The sequence below is a fragment of the Stegodyphus dumicola genome, chromosome 4, assembly GCF_044657685.1.
Source record: "Stegodyphus dumicola isolate Sdum_Otavi_A_Nest chromosome 4, ASM4465768v1".
NCBI lineage: Eukaryota > Metazoa > Arthropoda > Arachnida > Araneae > Eresidae > Stegodyphus > Stegodyphus dumicola.
This window is the reverse complement of record NC_140771.1, coordinates 146307873-146326823: the sequence shown is the minus strand read 5'-3', so window position 1 is coordinate 146326823 and position 18951 is coordinate 146307873. Positions and strand designations below refer to the sequence as shown.

The 18951-nt window shown below is 31.0% G+C and overlaps 1 protein-coding gene across 1 annotated transcript in view; it reads left to right on the top strand.

Moving 5' to 3' along the window:
* The window catches only part of DMAP1 (DNA methyltransferase 1 associated protein 1), a 57252-nt gene that overhangs the window by 6480 nt on the left and 31821 nt on the right, over positions 1-18951 (top strand). Inside the window, exons 3-5 of the mRNA XM_085815591.1 lie at positions 1886-1971; positions 3307-3427; positions 12177-12251. Coding sequence (XP_085671717.1) covers positions 1886-1971; positions 3307-3427; positions 12177-12251 — 282 coding nt within the window. The remainder of the gene's footprint in view (positions 1-1885; positions 1972-3306; positions 3428-12176; positions 12252-18951) is intronic.

The window sequence follows — 18951 nt, the reverse complement described above, 5'->3', positions numbered from 1 at the left end:
TTCTAAGAATCATAAAGGCATCTCATATCAAAGGGCTGGGCCATGTGTTTAGATATGATGATGCATTTCCAACCAAAAAGATAACTTTTTCAAGAATTGAGGGAGTAAGACGATGAGAAAAACCACCTCCTAGATCAGTGGTTCTCAACCGTTTGACTAGCGCATACCATCTAAACAAAAATTGAAACCCTTTAGTACCATCACTACAAAGTACTACCACCACCACCACCACTCTTAAACAAAGCTCAGATAGCATAAATTTATGAGTGTTAGAGAAAAAAACTCAGTCAAGATGTAAGGGTTTTTAATTTTTGAATTTAATAGTTAAAAATACTTTGCTTACCACCTATGTTTCTCTTGCGTACCACTGGTTGAAAACCCCTGCTCTAGATTGATAGAGGATGTCAAGGCTAACTACAATTAACCTTAAATCAAAAAAAGGTTAATTGGAGTTAACCGATATAGGACTATTGCACTGAAGCGAATCAGGTGAAGGAAACTTGGAGAGACAGCCTTGGCTTGTAACAGGTTGGGGAGCTTATGAAAAAGAAGAATGCTTCTTTTGTATATTAATAATTTTTTTTTAAGTGAAAATAGGTCAATGTGTACATGGATACCGATTAATGATCTTTTTGGTCATAAAAATAAAAATATAGCAAATACCTGTATATTAAAACTATCTCTATTAAAAAATAAAGATCTTTACTGTTACAGGACCATACACATCTGACAATTTTTTTACAAAGATATATACACAAAGCAGCTAGAAAACATATTTTCTTCATCAACACACTTGATATGATAAAATTTGTATAAAGAAATTTAGTTAGTAATTTCATTAAACAAAGAATGCAATGGGATGACCTTCTTTAAAAAAATTTTGTTGCTTTCTGATTATCTGCATACCTTTCTAAAAAGGTCACCAATTGCTAGTAGCTAATTTTTCACAAAACTAAGATGTGAAAGACATAAGGTATTTTAAAAAATGGTGATGCACTAAGAATTGCATAAAACAGCAAACAGTTAATAAAATTTAAAATGTAAAAAACATCTTTAATAAAACATTCCCCTCCTCCTGTTCTTCTCATGTATACAGTGATCTGTTGTGGTTTAAAAAATTTAGAGTTGCAGAAACATGGCATTGCACACAACTTTGCACTGCTCACACTGTTATTCTTCCTATATACACACATTTGAAAAAAAAAAAAAAAATTAGAGAATTGCGCTTCTTTAGATTTGTTCATGCTATTGTTTTCCCATGCACACAGCAATCTATTTCTGCTTAAAACAGAGAACTGTATAAATTCAGCATCAGAGAACAAAATTTTATAATTAAAGTTTGATCATTTAGAAAGTATAAAATCATGGAATGCGAATTTTTGCATTTTCTACTGTTAGGCAAAATGCTATATTTCTGAAGAAATGAAACACTCTCTTCTTCAGTCAGCAAACTCCACTATCAAAAAAAAAAAAAAAAAAAGAAAGAAAAAAGAAAAAGAAAAAATTGAAATCATTGTAGCAAAAACAAACACTAATAACTGTCTTCAGTGCAACAAAAGGAAATGCTAATGACAGGCTTTTCTGGGTTGCTACATAAATACATTTTGGCAGTGTCACAGGTTGTGTATTTTGAAGAACAACAGCATGCTACTTTATGATTACTTTTCAAAGGGTGCAAATAATGAAAAGATATCAATTTTTTCTTAATTGGCAATGCCTTCTTTGAAAATATGAGTAGTAGTAAGAATTGTGAAAAAAGATTTTAATTTTAACAGTGTTACCGCATATTTCTTTCTCTAGGAAGTTATTTGGCACATTTTATCTTATAAGAGAAAAGATAGAAAAATAATATATGTTAGTAATTGCATATTATGTCTGTTTACAGAAGAAGAAAAGGCTTAGTGAAGCTACATTTAAACGTCCTGAAGGGATGCATAGAGAATTATATGCCTTATTATATTCAGATAATAAGTAAGTATCTTTTATTTGTACTAATGTATACTGAGTGGATGCTTGGCAACTAAAAAATGGCATAGCATTTACTATGATAGGTATTCTTTCAATCCTTGATTATAGTTGTAATAATAAAAGATGTAAAGTCAATAGTAGCAAAATGGATAGAAGGACTGACTAATAGTAGTTTGATCCAGGTTTAGATCTTGACAAATGGCATGGGCATTTTCATGTTTTATCCCACTTGTGATGTGAATACGAGTCTATTCTCTTTCCCTTGAGAATTTTATTTCTTTTTAGAAATATATGAGAAAAGACATTTTTTTAGTGTTCCCGCTCCTATGGATATAAAAGGAAATGACATATTATATTCATTTTGGTTTTTAATCCATATGTTATTTTTTAATAAAAAGGGAAATGTAAGGAATTTGTAATCCATATAATCAAGGAGCAGATATATGTTGGCAATTATATAATGTACTGCAATATCCTGTATATATTGTAATTCAGGGCTCCATTTTAGTTGTTGCATGCCTTTAAATTCTGTGTCAACATCAATATTTTTTTTTTTTTTTTTTGGCCACCCATCAATGCTTGGCATATGTTCTGTACTCACCCACCAGTGGCCAAGCGGTAAAGTTGCTGAGCGATGATAGTTCAGTCTGGGGCTTGAACCCTGGTGAATGGGCTGGCTTAGATGAGCATTTTTCATGCTTTTTCCCATACGTAACATGTACACAAGCCAGTTTCCTTTAGAAAGTCTTTGAAGGCATTCTTCCTCTTAGTTAGGTAATCCTTGCATATACTTTGCCATATTCAAATAAACTAAACCAAACTTTCTGCACTCATTAAATAAACATGCAATTTTTCATGTTCATTTAAAAAGTGTTACTTTGTTGCATGCTACCCTTACTCTTACCCATATTCTGATGTTATTTGTTCTCTCTCTCTCTCTCTCTATATATATATATATATATTGATACTTGTTATAATGATTCCCCTCATCTTAAAGTTTGTTATAGCAAGTGGTGACTGTAACAAAACTAAATTGAATATATTGTCATCACTTGACATTTTAGATCAATCTTTTTTTTGGGGGGGGGATTTGTGTTATGCTAAGCAAATATTATAATGAGCATTGGTTTTTACTTCTACCATCTAGGATTGCTAGCCATTTGAAGATGTTTTTGGTTTGCATTGCCAAAATTCAATAATCTTGGTGCCGTTTACAAAATGAGAGCCATAATGATAAGAAAGTACCAAAAAACCTTCATCATTATTGTTTTAAGAATATTATGAAATAGCTAAATATTATCTTTTTTATCTGTGTTACATGAAATTTTGCTTTTTTAGAGATAATCCACCAATGTTTATTACGGATAATGGTCAGGGATATAAAAGAAACAAAGCTAAACTTGGTCTGAAGCGAGTCCGCCCTTGGAAATGGATGCCATTTACCAATCCTGCTCGAAAAGTAAAAGCACTTTTGAAGTCTTAGTATATTTTCTGCATGGTATTTAAATTTTGAAATCTGTCAAAGTACTGGCAATTTTAAAGAAATTTGTTTTCATTGCATCAATTATTAGAATATTTATTATGTATAAATAATAGGTTGAACTTTACATTTTGCTATCAAATTTATAAATGTTTACTTTTATTTATTTATCAGCTAGAGCTTGAATTCAGATTTTTTTTTTTTTTTTTTTTTTTTGTTTTTTTTTGTAAGTTAGTTTTACAACTTATTTCCCTTCAGAATCAGAATTTTCCAGCATTCTTGAAGATGGCTTTACTTTTTTTGGTAAAAATATATTTACGGATGCCAATTAGTGATAAATGGCGATTTTTGGCGGTACATGTACATCGAGTTTGTGATATTCTTTCACTTGCTATTTTGTTATTTTGCATCAAAAATCACCGCTACACAAATCCAAAATAACAAGTCAAAGAATTGCACAAACTCGGCATCCATGTACACATTGACCTATTTTCACTTAAAAAAACATCAGAGAATTGCATCAGAGACTTGGCATTGTGCACTTCCTTGACTTTGTCCATGTACACATGGATCTATATTCACTTAAAAAGTCAAAGGACCAGCCAACAAAAATATATAATCTCAATAAACTGCATTTTAAATTAAGCAATGAAATAACATAAAGAAGGAAATTCATTTTAGCACTACACAAAAGAAATATCCACTTACCTTATTTAGAAATTTCCCTTTCTTCAGTCAAACAAAATTCCTTAACAGCATCTAAAATCTTTCAAAAATTATCTGAACTAGAATCTGTATACTGGCTTCGCCACATAAATTCACAAAAATAGGAGTCAAAAATATCCTTTGTAGTGCCTGACGTTCGACCATACACATTTCCTTCCTACGAATAATCAGCCTTGGACAATTTCTTTTCTGATAAATTAAAAATCTGCTTAGGACATATTTATGTTAAATATATTAGTTTAAATGTCATCAAAAGAGAGCTTAAATTGCGCCGGAGCCTAGCAGAGTACTTCTTATTTTCTGGGACATATTCTCATTCTAGCCGGAGCTCACCAGAGTCCTAAATAAGAAGGCTCCGGCACTTCTTTTATGTAACTGAACAATTATTTCAGTAAAAATTTGATCTCTAAAATGTTATTTTTGGTAATAAAATTATATTAAAAATCAGTTATTAAATTTTAATTTATGTCTTTACATTTTATTTAATCATCTTAATCTTCAATTATTTTAATAACTAATAATAAATTGATTATGAATGAATTAAATAATAATTAAGTAATAATAATTAATTTCATACTCATTAGCTATATAGTTTTTAAATTATTGATGATTTTAATAGTCATTTTATTTATTTTTGTAACTCTTGTTCCTCTTTCCTGACGTTCTTCCATAGGGCTCTGGCACTTTTAGAAATTAACCCCTGCTTCCACCGTTGCTTGCCAAGGAATTTAATGACCACATAAAACAAAAGTTTTCCTTTCCCCTTAGAACACTACAAGGGGTCTTCACACTTTCCAAAGAAGACCTCATCATTTCAAAAAGCTGAAGGTTACAATTTTACTATCTGAAGCTAGTAACCAAGAGGGAAATTGTTAGATATTTTTTTCTTGTTAGAACAAAGTAAAGAATATGTAACAAACACACTTAATTGCATAAATAACAGTAATAAATGCAAAAAGAAAATAAAAGGTATTAGTAAAAGCACATGTTAGCTTTAGAAATATCTTTCATTAATGATTATTCGGTACTAATGTATGTTGAAGTGTACTAGAATTATTTTTTTAATTAAAGTAATCATGTAAATGTTTACAGAAATTAGTAAAGTCTTTAATGCAGACGTCCATAATCCGGAATGGTCTATAATCCAGACCTCAAAGCTACAAACTTTCTGCGCATGCATAAACGCATTAGCGCATAATACATTTATGCATGCGCACATGCATTAATGCATGCACATAATACGTTTACGCATGCACGTTTAATGTATAACAGACGGTATAAGCTAAGCTAAAATTATCTATTTCAGTTAATGTTGCAGATTGGGTTGTTCCTTAATCTTCTAACTGGATCCGGCTTATTATTTTTTGCAGACAGTTAGAGCAATTTTAATAAAAGTAAGCTTGAACTTTCGATTATGTCAAAAAGAAGTTCCGATTCTGGAGTTGGCAAAGGATCTACAAAGGGAAAGCATGTGCCGATGTCCATCAAACAAAAAGTGGAATTGCTGCAAAAAATGGATAAAGGATATCTTTTGTTTCTCTAACCATTCTGAAATCTGTTTATCAATTTCACGCTGCTCTGCCGGGGGGGGGGGGTCGTCGCGGCGCGCAATGAACTGGAAGTTGATCTGTCAGCACTATCCTTATCTTCAGGGCAGATGCTTTTATTTTATTCAACTTATAATTCCTTACTAAATGTAGTATTTCATCTCGATGTACTCCGTCTTTGATATGATTTAAATCAAATTCCTTGTCATTATAAATATCACAAATACACATCAATAGTTTTCTGGTTGCAATTTTCTAATTTCGACTATGCGTAATGTATGCTTTACGCATGCACACGTTGAAAGAAATGTTTAATAAAGTAAACAAATAAATATTAAGCTTTTTTTTTTTTTTGTAAATTTTGATACCCTTTTAGATTGTAATTGCTCTTTATTTCATATTTTAATTTTATAATTTCTGCATGCCATCTTACCAGATTTAAACTGATGACCGATAATCCAGAATCGCCAAAGTCCCGACGAGTCCAGATTAAAGACATTTGACTGTAGTTAGATTTTGAAAAGACTTAGCATGAAATTTATTGCAACATTTCTATGCATTTAGAATATTGACGTATAATCTTAAATTTTGAATAAATGAAAATTATTATGCTAAGAAGATTTTTTCTAAAATTTATCTAGAAAGGAAGAATTAGATAAACAGTTCTGGAAATTAATGATCAATTAATCCTTTCAATAAATAATAGCTTAATTTTTTTAACGTAAAATGTGTATTTTTTTAACCAAACGTTTGTGTAATATAATTGGAAATATCTGAATAATATTAGCAGGTTGTTTTAAATCATAACTTCTTTAAACATGAAAGAATATAATATGAAATATTAATAGAACAATTTGCAATTTTTTAACATTTTTCAGTACCAGGATCAGCTCTCCTATTAAGATGAGGATGAAAAGTTTAGCACATTTCCTTTGTAGAACTGTACGATTAGCAAGCACGATATAATCGTACTATTACTATGATAATAATGGTAGTACATAATATTAATCAAATAACTAATTTAATTTTCATGAATATTTTGTGAAATCACAGAAATTTTCAAAAACCAATTTTGATCATTTTTTATTTTCTTGTACAAAGTAAAAAAAGTATTGCATCGCAAAAAATTTCAAGTATCATATTTAAAAAAAAATATGCAATTTGACCACTCGATTCCATTTAAATGTTTTTGTGTAAAACCTGTATGTATGGACAGAATAAAGGACTCTTTTTCTCAAAACGGATTTAAAATGGATTTAGAAGAAATTTTTTTCATGATGTCTGTACGTATGTATCTCGCAAAACTCAAAAACAACTAGCATCAGAGTGCTGAAATTTTGTATATGGGACTGCTATAACACAGTTGTGTACATCCCTTTTTGGTGCAGTCGGTTGCACCAAAAGTATATAAATATTAATGGCAATCTAAGACAGTAAAATTGTGCTTCTTCCTTTTTGGTTACAATCGGCTGCACCAAAAGTATATAAATATCAATGACAATCTAAATCATTATAATCTAAATGTATATCATTATAGCCCCATTCACATGCAATGCTCCTTTGCACAGCTGCCGTTAGCAAGAGGAGAAAAAGGAGACATGAAAGAGTTTCGTCTGTAGAACCCATTCAGAAGACCACCATCTTCCTTCTTTTTACACCTAAGCCTCTGTGAACAATCATGTCTCTGAATTGGCAGATTTCTAATACTGTTTACACATTTTTAACGTTGTTTACTACTATTGTTAATTTTGTAATTTGTACTTTCGCAACTGGTACCTGAACTTTCGTAATGGTTCCTGAAAAATATATGCTTTTTAATTATTATTATTATTATTTTATAAGCTGTTATTTAGTTCACACTTGGTGCTTGTCACTATGGTTAAAAGATGGTCATGGATTTTTAAACTGCTTCCCGATAAGATATAGAACTCAAACTTTGTACATACACTGCTTGTGGATGTAGTGTCACACTTTTGATTTTTAAAGGATTAGATTTTTTTCAAATTTAAAGTTGAAAGGATTGTTTGCAAATATTAACAAATAAACTGAGAATCTCAGAATATTATAGTTTGCACCATAACACACTATGGAGGAAAAAAAAATTAAATGAAAGCTTAGCGTAATTTTTTAAAAAATTATTTTGGGAGAATTTTTGAAAATCATTCATATTTTTAGACTTCTTGACACCCATTAGTTTTAAAATTTCATATCTAAAAATATATCAGTTACAAACTTCCGACATTTTCACAGTTTACAAAACAAACTTTTCGCATTTAAAAAAATTGATACAGGAAATTAATTGGATGATTTTTTTACTTTTTTGAAAGATATGCAATGAAGCAGAATGGAAATATTGTTTCTTCTTGGGCATCAGTTCAAAACATCGGTTTCAAAGTAATAATCTCATTACACCACACTATTTTTATGACATTATTTATGCTATATAAGTTGTTATTGTTGCCAGTTGTTAATTCAGCGTGAGATTGGAGATATTTCTGAGTTAACTTTCTCTTAAGATGCGTTTTGCATTCCGTAGTGTTTAATGTTCTTGTTAGATTAAAGCATAACTACTGATTATACATAGTGATATTCTAAACACTTGTACGAGTATTTCTGTGGAAAATTCCAGAACTTTGATGTGTTTCTGTTGATAAAATAAATTTAATTAAGCTATCATCGGATTTGAGTGCAATGACAATCATTTATGAACTGTTATCAATCTATTACAAACCCGTATGCGCACAACAATATTATAATTAATTAATGTATTAAAATTGTTTTGAACGCGTTTTACAAAACAAAAACAGGTAATGAAAAATTCTGCTTGCGTTTTATGAGTTTTTGCAATGTTTCTGGCCACATAAGGTTTTAAAAAAAGGTTTGTAATTTATGTTCATATTTATTTACCAATTGAATAAATAGCACTAGGTTTGATTTATATATATATGTTGTACTGAAATTCAGTAATAAAATTTTAAAAATTTGAAATGATTAAATGTCTATTTAGACAGTTTGTATTCTTTAAACTGCAAATGCAAACTGAGAAACTTTTTGCATTTTTTTCAATAAATCCTTTTACTTAAAGTCCTGAAACATATAGAGGTATGGACTAAATTATTTATTATTTTTACTGCTTATTTAAAATTATATACTTTATGGAAACAAGGATGGGTTTTGCAAAATACTGAAAGGAAAAATTATTTGAAATGAAAATGTGACTGAGATCATATTTGTTTTAAAGATTTTAAATAAAAGTGTATTTTTATTTTTTACTCAAAAACTAATTCATTAATTGCAAAATCATTCCTGGAAGTTATTAAGAACACTCTAATAAATACAATAAAAAAATTGGGGGGAGAAATTGAAAATTGTAGGAGAAAAAAGACATTTTAATTGTAAAATTTTTCTTCAAAAATTTAAATTTAAAAAAATTACTATCAAAAACTTTTTTCCAGCTTAAAATTATTTTGTCTCACAAAACCATTTAATAATATTCATAGAAAGTAGATGAAAATGCTTAAATTTTTTTTAAAAAAAATCATTCAAAAGGTACCAAGTCCCTTGTCGCGTTGAAGCCGATGTGCACTTGTCTTAACTTCAGTTTTAATTTGAACAATATTTCTGGAATACCTAGCATCATATAACCTTGCCTGTATTTGTCTATAATTTCCGTATCTTGTACAGTTCTATCTAATTTTTAGGGGGGATGCTATCACATCCCCAGACATCTATCAGCACGATTGTTTTGCTGACAGTCCAGCGAGCTGTAACTAAAATTAAGTGAACCACGCAGTATAGTATGGGAAATCTCTCCATTTGCCCTGCTCCTGAGAGGTAAGGAACATTCAACCAAGTTCTACTTCAAATTCGGCGAGGCAGTTAATGCTTGTCCCATGTGAATGGGATACGTTGGAAGAACTAGTTTTCGCTACCGGTTGAATCTGCTTTTGTGAACAGGGCTTATGAGTATCTGCTGTTAATTCCAGTACTTTTGAAATTTTTTAAAAATTTATAAACGAGGTATATTATAAATCACATGAATTCACTGTATTATAAATTACAACAGTTAGAAATATTATTAGCGGGATTTAGCAACCATCTTTCTTTGCAAATTATTTGTAATAATTAATTTTACAAATAATTAAACCTGAACTTAGATTGAAAAATAAACTGCATGCTGAACATTAATCTGTACTAAGCTGTTAGAAACATCTTCTGTACTATAGTTGAGATGAACTGTACTATAGTGTTTATGAAAAATTATCATTTAAATATATATTGGCATAAATGCAGTACAACAATAAACAAATTCTATATACATAAAAACTTGAATACAGTGCAAAATAATGTATGGAAAATAAACAGATTAAGAGGAAATTAAAAATCCCAAGATATGAATACAGTCAAAAGTCGTTAATTCGGACACCCATAATCCGGACCTTAAAGCTAAAAACTTTCTGCGCATGCGCCGCGTCGGCACATGCGCATAGGCGTTTCACGCGTGCGCGTAAGACCTTGACTACTGCGCATATGCGTGGGCAAGTGCAGAATACGTTTTTGCCTGCGCGTTTAATGTATAACGGACGGTGTAAGCTAAAATTATCTAATTATCTATTTCAGTTAATGTTAATGATTGCGTTGTTCCTTAATCTTCGAATTGGATCCCGCTTATTATTTTTTGCAGACTGTAAGAGCAATTTTATAAAAGTAAACTTGAACTTTCGATTATGTCAAATAGAATTTCCGATGCTGGAACTTCCAAAGGATCTACAAAGCGAAAGTATGTTTCGATGTCCAACAAACAAAAAGTGGAATTGCTGCAAAAAATGGATAAAGACATGAAGAATGTGACAGAGAGGTTAGTGAAAACAAAAAAATTTCGATTGACAAGTTAGTCGGTATTCTCGGCACAGCAATTAACGGGACTTGAACAGCGGAACTTTGTAACTGAACAAGAAATTGTCTTTTTATAGAATTAAAGAGAAAGTATTATCACATAAAATGAAGCAACTTAAACAACTTACATTGAAAGAAATGTTTAATAAAGTAAACAAATAAATATTAAGCTTTTTTTTTTTTTTTTTTTTTTTTTTTGTAAATTTTAATACCCTTTAGATCATAATTGTTCTTTATTTCATAAATTACGGTTTCATATTTTTAATTTTAGAATTTCAATTTCTGCATGCCATCTTACGAGATTTAAACTGATGATCTATAATTCCGAAAAATCGATAATCCGGAATCGCCGAAGTCCCGACGAGTCCGGATTAACGACTTTTGATTGTATAATGGAATTCGAATTAATTCTATTAATTATGAAAATCCTGCAGATGCTCATAATTATCAATTATTATTAATTAAATGTGTATTAGAAATTAAGTGTATGTAAAAGTGCATAGAATAGAATGATTGGAAAACAGAATAAATATTTAAACATTTCTAATATTAAAATGTGGAATTTTTAAGAAATTCAGTGATTAAAAATGGAAAGCTTAATAAGACATATATTACAAGAACATTGGTATGAATTTAGAACCGCTTAAGAAACCTCATTTTTAGATTTAATAAAGAGAATTTTTAAAATTAATTTAGAACTATTTACCGAAAATGGTAAATTTGAAATTTAAAACAACTCTACTGTCTAAGAAGACTTATTAATATTTATCTAGACAAGAAAAATAATTTAAGGTGCACTACAAATCTGATATTTGATGAGTTTTATTATTAAAAATTTATATTTATTATTATATTAAATTTATATATATATATCGAGCTAAAACCTATTGGAAATTTTTGAATTTCTGTAGAGAATATACAAGATCTAGCTCATTATTCTTTTAAGCATTATAAAACTATAAAATGGGTGGAAAAGAAATTCATTTTTACTTTAGCACATGCCAGTTTAATTTGATATTTGTTTTGTATGCACAGTTTCTACAATATCCGATAAAATAAAATAGAGGCTTCTAGCCTCAATAAAATGTCTCATTTATGGGATAAATGACTTTTTCTAGCATTCATCTTCTTGGGAATCGAAGTTCTTAGATAGGCGGGACAAGAAAAGTCGTGCAGTTTGTGGGCTACTTTTGTTCTGTTCACCCATGATATACAAGGTGGAATATGGAAACTGGCTGCTGTTCATTGTAGGGCAGTTGGCACTAAGCAAGGGGGCTTCTGATTAGTCAAGAAAAGGGGTCATCAATTAAATTTCATGCAGTTCATAGCCTACCGTTTACGGTTTTTTCTTTATAACTACTTGCAGCCAATATGCCTAAAAAAAATTAAGATTTTCTTCTTTGGTATGTGCATGAAATTTCAGTAATATAAAATATATTTTGTGTTTTATCTTTCTGTTTGATATTAAGCTTGGTTTTAATTTTAATGTGCTATGAGTGTTATATATTGTGTCAATTTATTTGTTCAGAATTTTTAACTGTGAAATTTTTATTTTATAGGATGCTGCAGTATTCTATCATTGGAGGCGTATTGAAGATGAAGGGGAAGAGTATCCATTTGCGAAATTCAACAAGGTTTGTTTTCATTCTGTGTCATTTTGAGTACTTGATGTTGAGGCTGAATTCTTAAATCTTTTTTAGCTAGATGTGGAAATTATTTTGAAGGCTGTGTAGATGCAAGCATTGATTTCAATGAAAGAAACTGAAATTTGTATTTTCCCATGTACTTTTTTTTTTTTTCCTGATTAAGGTTTGGCTTAGTTTATGTGATTAAGGCAAAATCTCAAAAGCTGTCTGTCTAAGGCAGGGGTTCCCAACCCTATGCTCATGGGCACCATAGTACCTGCCGATCCTTTAACATGTGCCCAATGCTGTGTGATCATAATAAAAATGTTTTCATTTTCAATAAAATTCTGTGTGAAAGTTTTCTTCATTTTTAATGAAGTAGAAATTGCATCCTTGGTGACAGTGCTCTTGGGGACAAAAAGGTTAGGAATCCCTGGTCTAAGGCATTGGGCTTAAACTTCCAGCATGCATGTCATGCGCAAAGTTTATGACATATTCGTTTTTTAATGCACATTTTTCGCATATCGCAGCTGGGACATCTGAAGGTAATTTTTATTCCTCTTTTCAACCCTTTCCCACATCACAGAGTGTGCCAACAGAAAGCTATATGGCTTTTTTTTTAACTGGCCTTTTGTGCTACGGGGCAACTTCCTCGTAAAAGTTACAACACGTCATGGGTGAAATGTTTATAAGAATAAATCTTCTAATTTATCTATTAGTCTTCTGAAAGAGCATCGTAATTCGTGCAAAAAAATCCAAACATTACCTCCCGACATTTCAACATAAGTCATAATTATGCTGCTCCTAATGACAAAGTGCCAGAGCAATCCTCATGTGGAACATCCGGTTTGAGTGATAGAGAAAAAATGACATCATCAGCTTCTATGAAATGCAAGACATGCTTCACATGCACATGCAAAATGTCATTTTATTACCGAAATTATTTGCATGGAACGCAATGTAAACTTCGAGCATTGAAAAATATCTTCAGAATTCTGTTTTCTTCTTATTATTCTACTCTATTTCTATTATTATTATTCTTTATTTTCTTTTATTTCTATGTTTTAGAAATAAATAAAATTATTATTATTATTATTTTTTTTTTTTTTTTTTAAGTTAATTTAAAATGGGTTTTTGTAACCAGTAAAAAGTAAATTTCCTTGTAGAAGTAAGTAATGCTACGTTGCCTGTCCACCTGACTAATATAAGCATTTAAAAATAATTTACTTTCATCTGAATGCAACATCATTTGTATTTTGTAATAATAAGGTTAATATTTTATTTCTTAGCAAATTTATTATCAACATTCACTCATTTCTCTTGTTTTTCATGCCAAAAACAGTAAAATAACAGATGTAAAAAAATATGACAAGCAAGTGTTCATGTAAAATTGGCAAGTGCTCTTGCTGGAAGGTTAAGAACTAAATAATAATAATAATGAATCATTCATCAGTAACAAAGAAATTAATTGAAAAAGACTTTTGTTTTTAGCTATAGTATAACATTAAACTTCAACTGCTGTAATCAAAATAATGTTATGCTTTATTTTGATTATAGCAGTTCACTGTAGTATGGTCCCAATGACCACCAACTTAAATTACTGCCAATCTGCATATAAAATGATTTTTTTTCTTGCTTGAAGTGTCCTGAAAACTGTATCTATCTCATAAAATGGCCTAGCATGTAAAACATGCATTAAAATGCAACTTATAGTTTGTTTTATGAGTGAAAACAATTGACTGAACAATAATTCATTCCAGTTGACAGAGCAAGAGTCATAATTTCACAACTAATGTCAAGAGATTTTAGCATTCTGCACTGTGTGTGTCATCAAAGCCTCTCGATTTCAGGAGCACTGACGAACCAATGATCTTGTTTCTCCTGTGATATCATTCCAGATATAACAAATCAGAGGATGTAAAATGCGACTAAAAAATTAAGGAGGCATGGCTAATTCAGTCTGTAGATTTTTTCCAACTGAATAATATGCCAGAATGCTCTTGAACTCTCAACTCTTGTCGAGAGTTCAAGAGCATTCTTTGGCAGCGGGTTAGTTAACAGACCCTTGGTTATAGGTTCCTCACGTCACATGGACTATACTTCACTACAATAACTGTTCTATGCTATCCATGAAATATATATGTAAAGAGCTTTTTAAAGTAGATAGAACATTTTAGTAGCATCCCTAAGTTATGTGACATATAATGTATCCATTAAGTATTATGTGCTATGAAGTTGAATTAATTTTTGCATTACTTCCAACTCTCCCTTTCCATTTGACTTACAAATTCATTATTTGCGATTGAATTTCACTTTTTGTTAAAGTTATTAATGTGAATTTACTCCTGTCAATGCACATGCATTCTGTGTGTGGTTGATCCTGAATCAAAATAACAGTTATGTGTTCAGAATTCTGACAGTGCTGAAGGAAAATACAATGTTAAGTATTCCTGATTGAAATTTTTGCTTTTAATTTTTCTGCATTCTGACACTTTGTGTCCTTTTCTCTTACAGTTATAGCACCTAAAGTCTTACACATTCTTAGACTTCTTTTTGCATTACTGTGGTATTTAGTAACTAACGCATCCTGCGCTTGGTTGTTTTCTTGCATTTTAAATTGGCAACTTTTAAATTCATCTAGTAACTTTTAGTGTATTTAAGTCGTGCATCTTATCACAGAGTTCTTTTGCAATTCTAAAGCTCAAATTCTTTGGTTAAGGTGCATAGACTATTTAGGAATTCTTCTGAAATTTCAGATACTATTTCTGCAAGTTTATCTACAATTTCAAACGAGCAGTCCTGAATTTTTTCATTTGTATTCATCTTTTTTGAGGTAAGTTGCTTCAAACAATATGTGCATCTTAATTGCATTTTACGAGCGTCATACTGTTAGTTATCAAAACATGTTTCTAACACAATGTATGCTAAGTTTTGGACTTCGGTCTTACTTATTCTATAACTTTTATTCTTCAAAACTTGTAATTATCTAACTTCAAGGCCTTAAAATTTTAATTAAGTTAATTGGCACTATAGGAGCCTATCTATTCTGCTTGCTGTGAATCTGAACTTCTCTGCTACAGTTGGAATTTTAAGCTTTTGTACAGTCACTTTGCTGCTACAGTACAAAGTCTGAGATCTAGATGCCCAATATCCAGAATGATCTAAAATCCGGACCTCAAAGCCACCGCCAACCAATTTCTTTAGGGGGTTATGCTTTACACATGCGCATTTCATTCCCGCCATAATAAAATGTGGAGAGTCCCGATTCTTAATCTCACTTCAGCTTTAAATAAAATACCTCATTATTGAAATAATCATTTTAGCATAAATTTCTGTAATCAATAATTTGACTTTGTAGCTGCGTATCTGCTCGCCATCTCAAACTGAAACATTCTATGTAGAAACAGTGTTGATTTTACACCAACTTCTTTACTATTTTATATCCTTGATGCCAACCTAGTGAATCATTATTTATTATATTTTGCTTTCATCACTGCATATTTATCAACACATGACAACTTGAATAATGACTCATGCAGCAATGCCTAAACAATTTTTGCTTGCCAACAATTACAGATTTAACTCTTTGAGGGCAGTAAAACTCTTCATTTATTTACTATATCAGGTGTTGCAATGAAGTTATTTGTGACAATTACACATATTTTGTCCAAGATGCGTGAAAAAAAATAACCGATTCTCGTGGTTAGTGTCGATAACCACCACCCCACAAATCAGTCTCTATGGTACTCATGGAAACAGTTTTTCTTTTTCATGCAGAGTGCAATCATCGTGATGTTGTCTTTGATGGCTGATGCTTATTTTCTTGAAGACAAATTGCTGCATGAACTAGTGGCATATGTTTCTTGATTGCTATCTAGTGAGCTACAAGGGAACTTCAGAAATGGTCAGTCTTAAAAACCACTCACACAAGTGCGTAAAACATTCAATAGAAAAGGTGGCTACTGTAGGTAACCACTGCCCTTCAAAGAGCTAAATTAAATGCACTAAGACATGCTGATGACAAAAGATTAACAAAAATTTCCTTCCACATGCAAAAAATAGATTTTTTTAATGAGACTCATGGGCCAAAGGATTACATTTAGTGCTATTTGAATTAAGAATAACTGATTTGTTAGTCACATAAAGCCAGAACCGGCACTAGAGCTCGCATGGCTACACCGGGTGGAAGAATTTAGGAAAGAAGAGTTACAGAAGTTTTCAATTGCAATGACAGTGCCCCAATTGCCAATCAATTAACAGATGGCGAAATCAGTAGTATGGCTCTAGATCCAGAAAATACTGCTAGCGATAGTGAAGAAAGTGACAGAGAAGTTATTGAAAAGGAAAAAAATTCCGATTGACGCTTTAGTCGGAATTCTCAATGCAGCAATTACGACTTGAACAATAGAACTTAGTAACTGAACAAGAAATTATATCTGTCTATAAAATTAATGAGAATGTATTAGCACAAAAAACAAAGCAACTTGAACAACTTACATTGAAAGAATTGTTTAATAAAGCAAACATATAAGTATTAAGCTTCCTTTTTGTGTGTGTGTAAATTTTGATATCCTTTTGATCATAAATTCTTCATTATTTCTTAAATCATTTTTTCGTATTTTTAATTTTATAATTTCTACATGCCAGCTTATTAGATTAAAACTGATGATCTAACATCTGGAAAAATCCGGGATCCGACGAGTCCGGATCTCGTCGGATCCCGGACTTTGTATTGTACTATAACTGATGTGCATATTTCTACCCAATATTTGAAAACGTAACTTACCAGTTGCAAAATGTATAACTCTGATTTTTATGTACACCATTGCTTATGCTAAAAATAAAATTTAGTGTGTAATGATGAATTTTTTGTTGTAATATATAAATTTCTGTCTTCAATATATATAGATACATAGATATTTTTTTTCAAACTGTAATATAGATTTTGAACATTTTGGTAGTTTCCTGCATATTACATTCAAAAACAAATGCTAGAGTTCTTGAAACAATAGATACTATTTTTATCAAAGAAAAAGAAAATATTTATATGGCTTTTATACTTTTTAAATATTTTAGTACAGTCAAAAGTCGTTAATCCGGACTCGTCGGGACATTGGAGATTCTGGATTATCGATTTTTCTGGATTATAGATCATCAGTTTAAATCTCGTAAGATGGCATGCAGAAATTCTAAAATTAAAAAGAACAATTATGATCTAAAGGGTATCAAAATTTACAAAAAAAAAAAAAAAAAAAAAACTTAATATTTATTTGTTTACTTTATTAAACATTTCTTTCAATGTAAGTTGCTTCGTTTTTTGTGATAATACTTTCTCTTGAATTCTATAAACAGACATAATTTCTTGTTCAGTTACAAAGTTCCGCTGTTCAAGTCCCGTTAATTGCTGTGCCGAGAATACCGCCTAACTTGGCAATCGAAATTTTTTCATTTTCACTAACCTCTCTGTCACATTCTTCATGTCTTTATCCATTTTTTGCAGCAATTCCACTTTTTGTTTGATGAACATCGAAACATACTTTCGTTTTGTACGATCCTTTGGGAGCTCCAGAATCGGAAATTCTGTTTGACATAATCGAAAGTTCAAGTTTACTTTTATAGTATTGCTCTTATAGTCTTCAAAAAATAATAAGTTGGATCCAATTCGAAAATTAAGGAACAATGCAATCATCAACATTAACTGAAATCGATAATTACATAATTTTAGCTTATACCGTCCGTTATACATAAAACGCACACGCGAAAACGTATTCTTTGCTTGCGCACACTCATGTGCGCAGTCGTAAAAGGTCTTACGTGCACGCGTAAACACCTGTACGCATGTGTCAACGCGGCGCATGCGCAGAAAGTTTTTAGCTTTGAGGTCCAGATTATAGATCATTCTGAATTAATGACTTTTGACTGTATTAAAATCTCATTTGAAATATTAAAGTGCAGTCTAAATTTTCCAGATGGGAAAAGGGTCCCCCCCCTTAATACTTTAATGGTGCCACCAGTTGTAACTGTGCATCAAAGTTCCCAGTGTAGTTACCATGAACAGCTATGCATTAAAGTCATAACGGATAGATGGGAAAATGAACATCAGTTGAATTTTTGACATTTTTAGTCATATTTTTGTTGAAATGGTTTTTAAAAAGAAGGAGAGAGTTAACCCTTTCGTGGGCCATTTATTTCTCTTTTGAATTTCTCTTGTTTTTTTATGTTTTATTATCAATTAAACAATAGCATTTAAGAAAATATATTTTATTTTGCGAAATTTTTTGTTTACATTTAAATTATAGGGGTGGGAAGTATACTTCCCACGGGACCATTTATGGTCATAGAGAAAATTCAATTTAAATGTTATTTGCCGTGGAAAGATTAGAAACATGTTGCAATGCACAAGTGTACTTCAGATACTGCACACATATAGCGGGTCCTCTTTTCTTGTGCCTTTGTGCTACATTTCTTACATCGTTTATAGTTGGAAACCATCTTTGGCATATGATTTCCCACACTGACTAAGCGTACATCATCCGGAACTGAACACCTTTTTGCTTGGAAGCTAGCAGAACGGCCTTTCTTTTTTCAAGGAATATCGATCTATTAGTTGACGAGCTAATGCTATACAGAATGTTAGCTGGCCTAAACTTCTGTTTCTCTTGTTTCCTTGCCACAGTATAAAACTATTTACGATGCCAAGATCAATAAG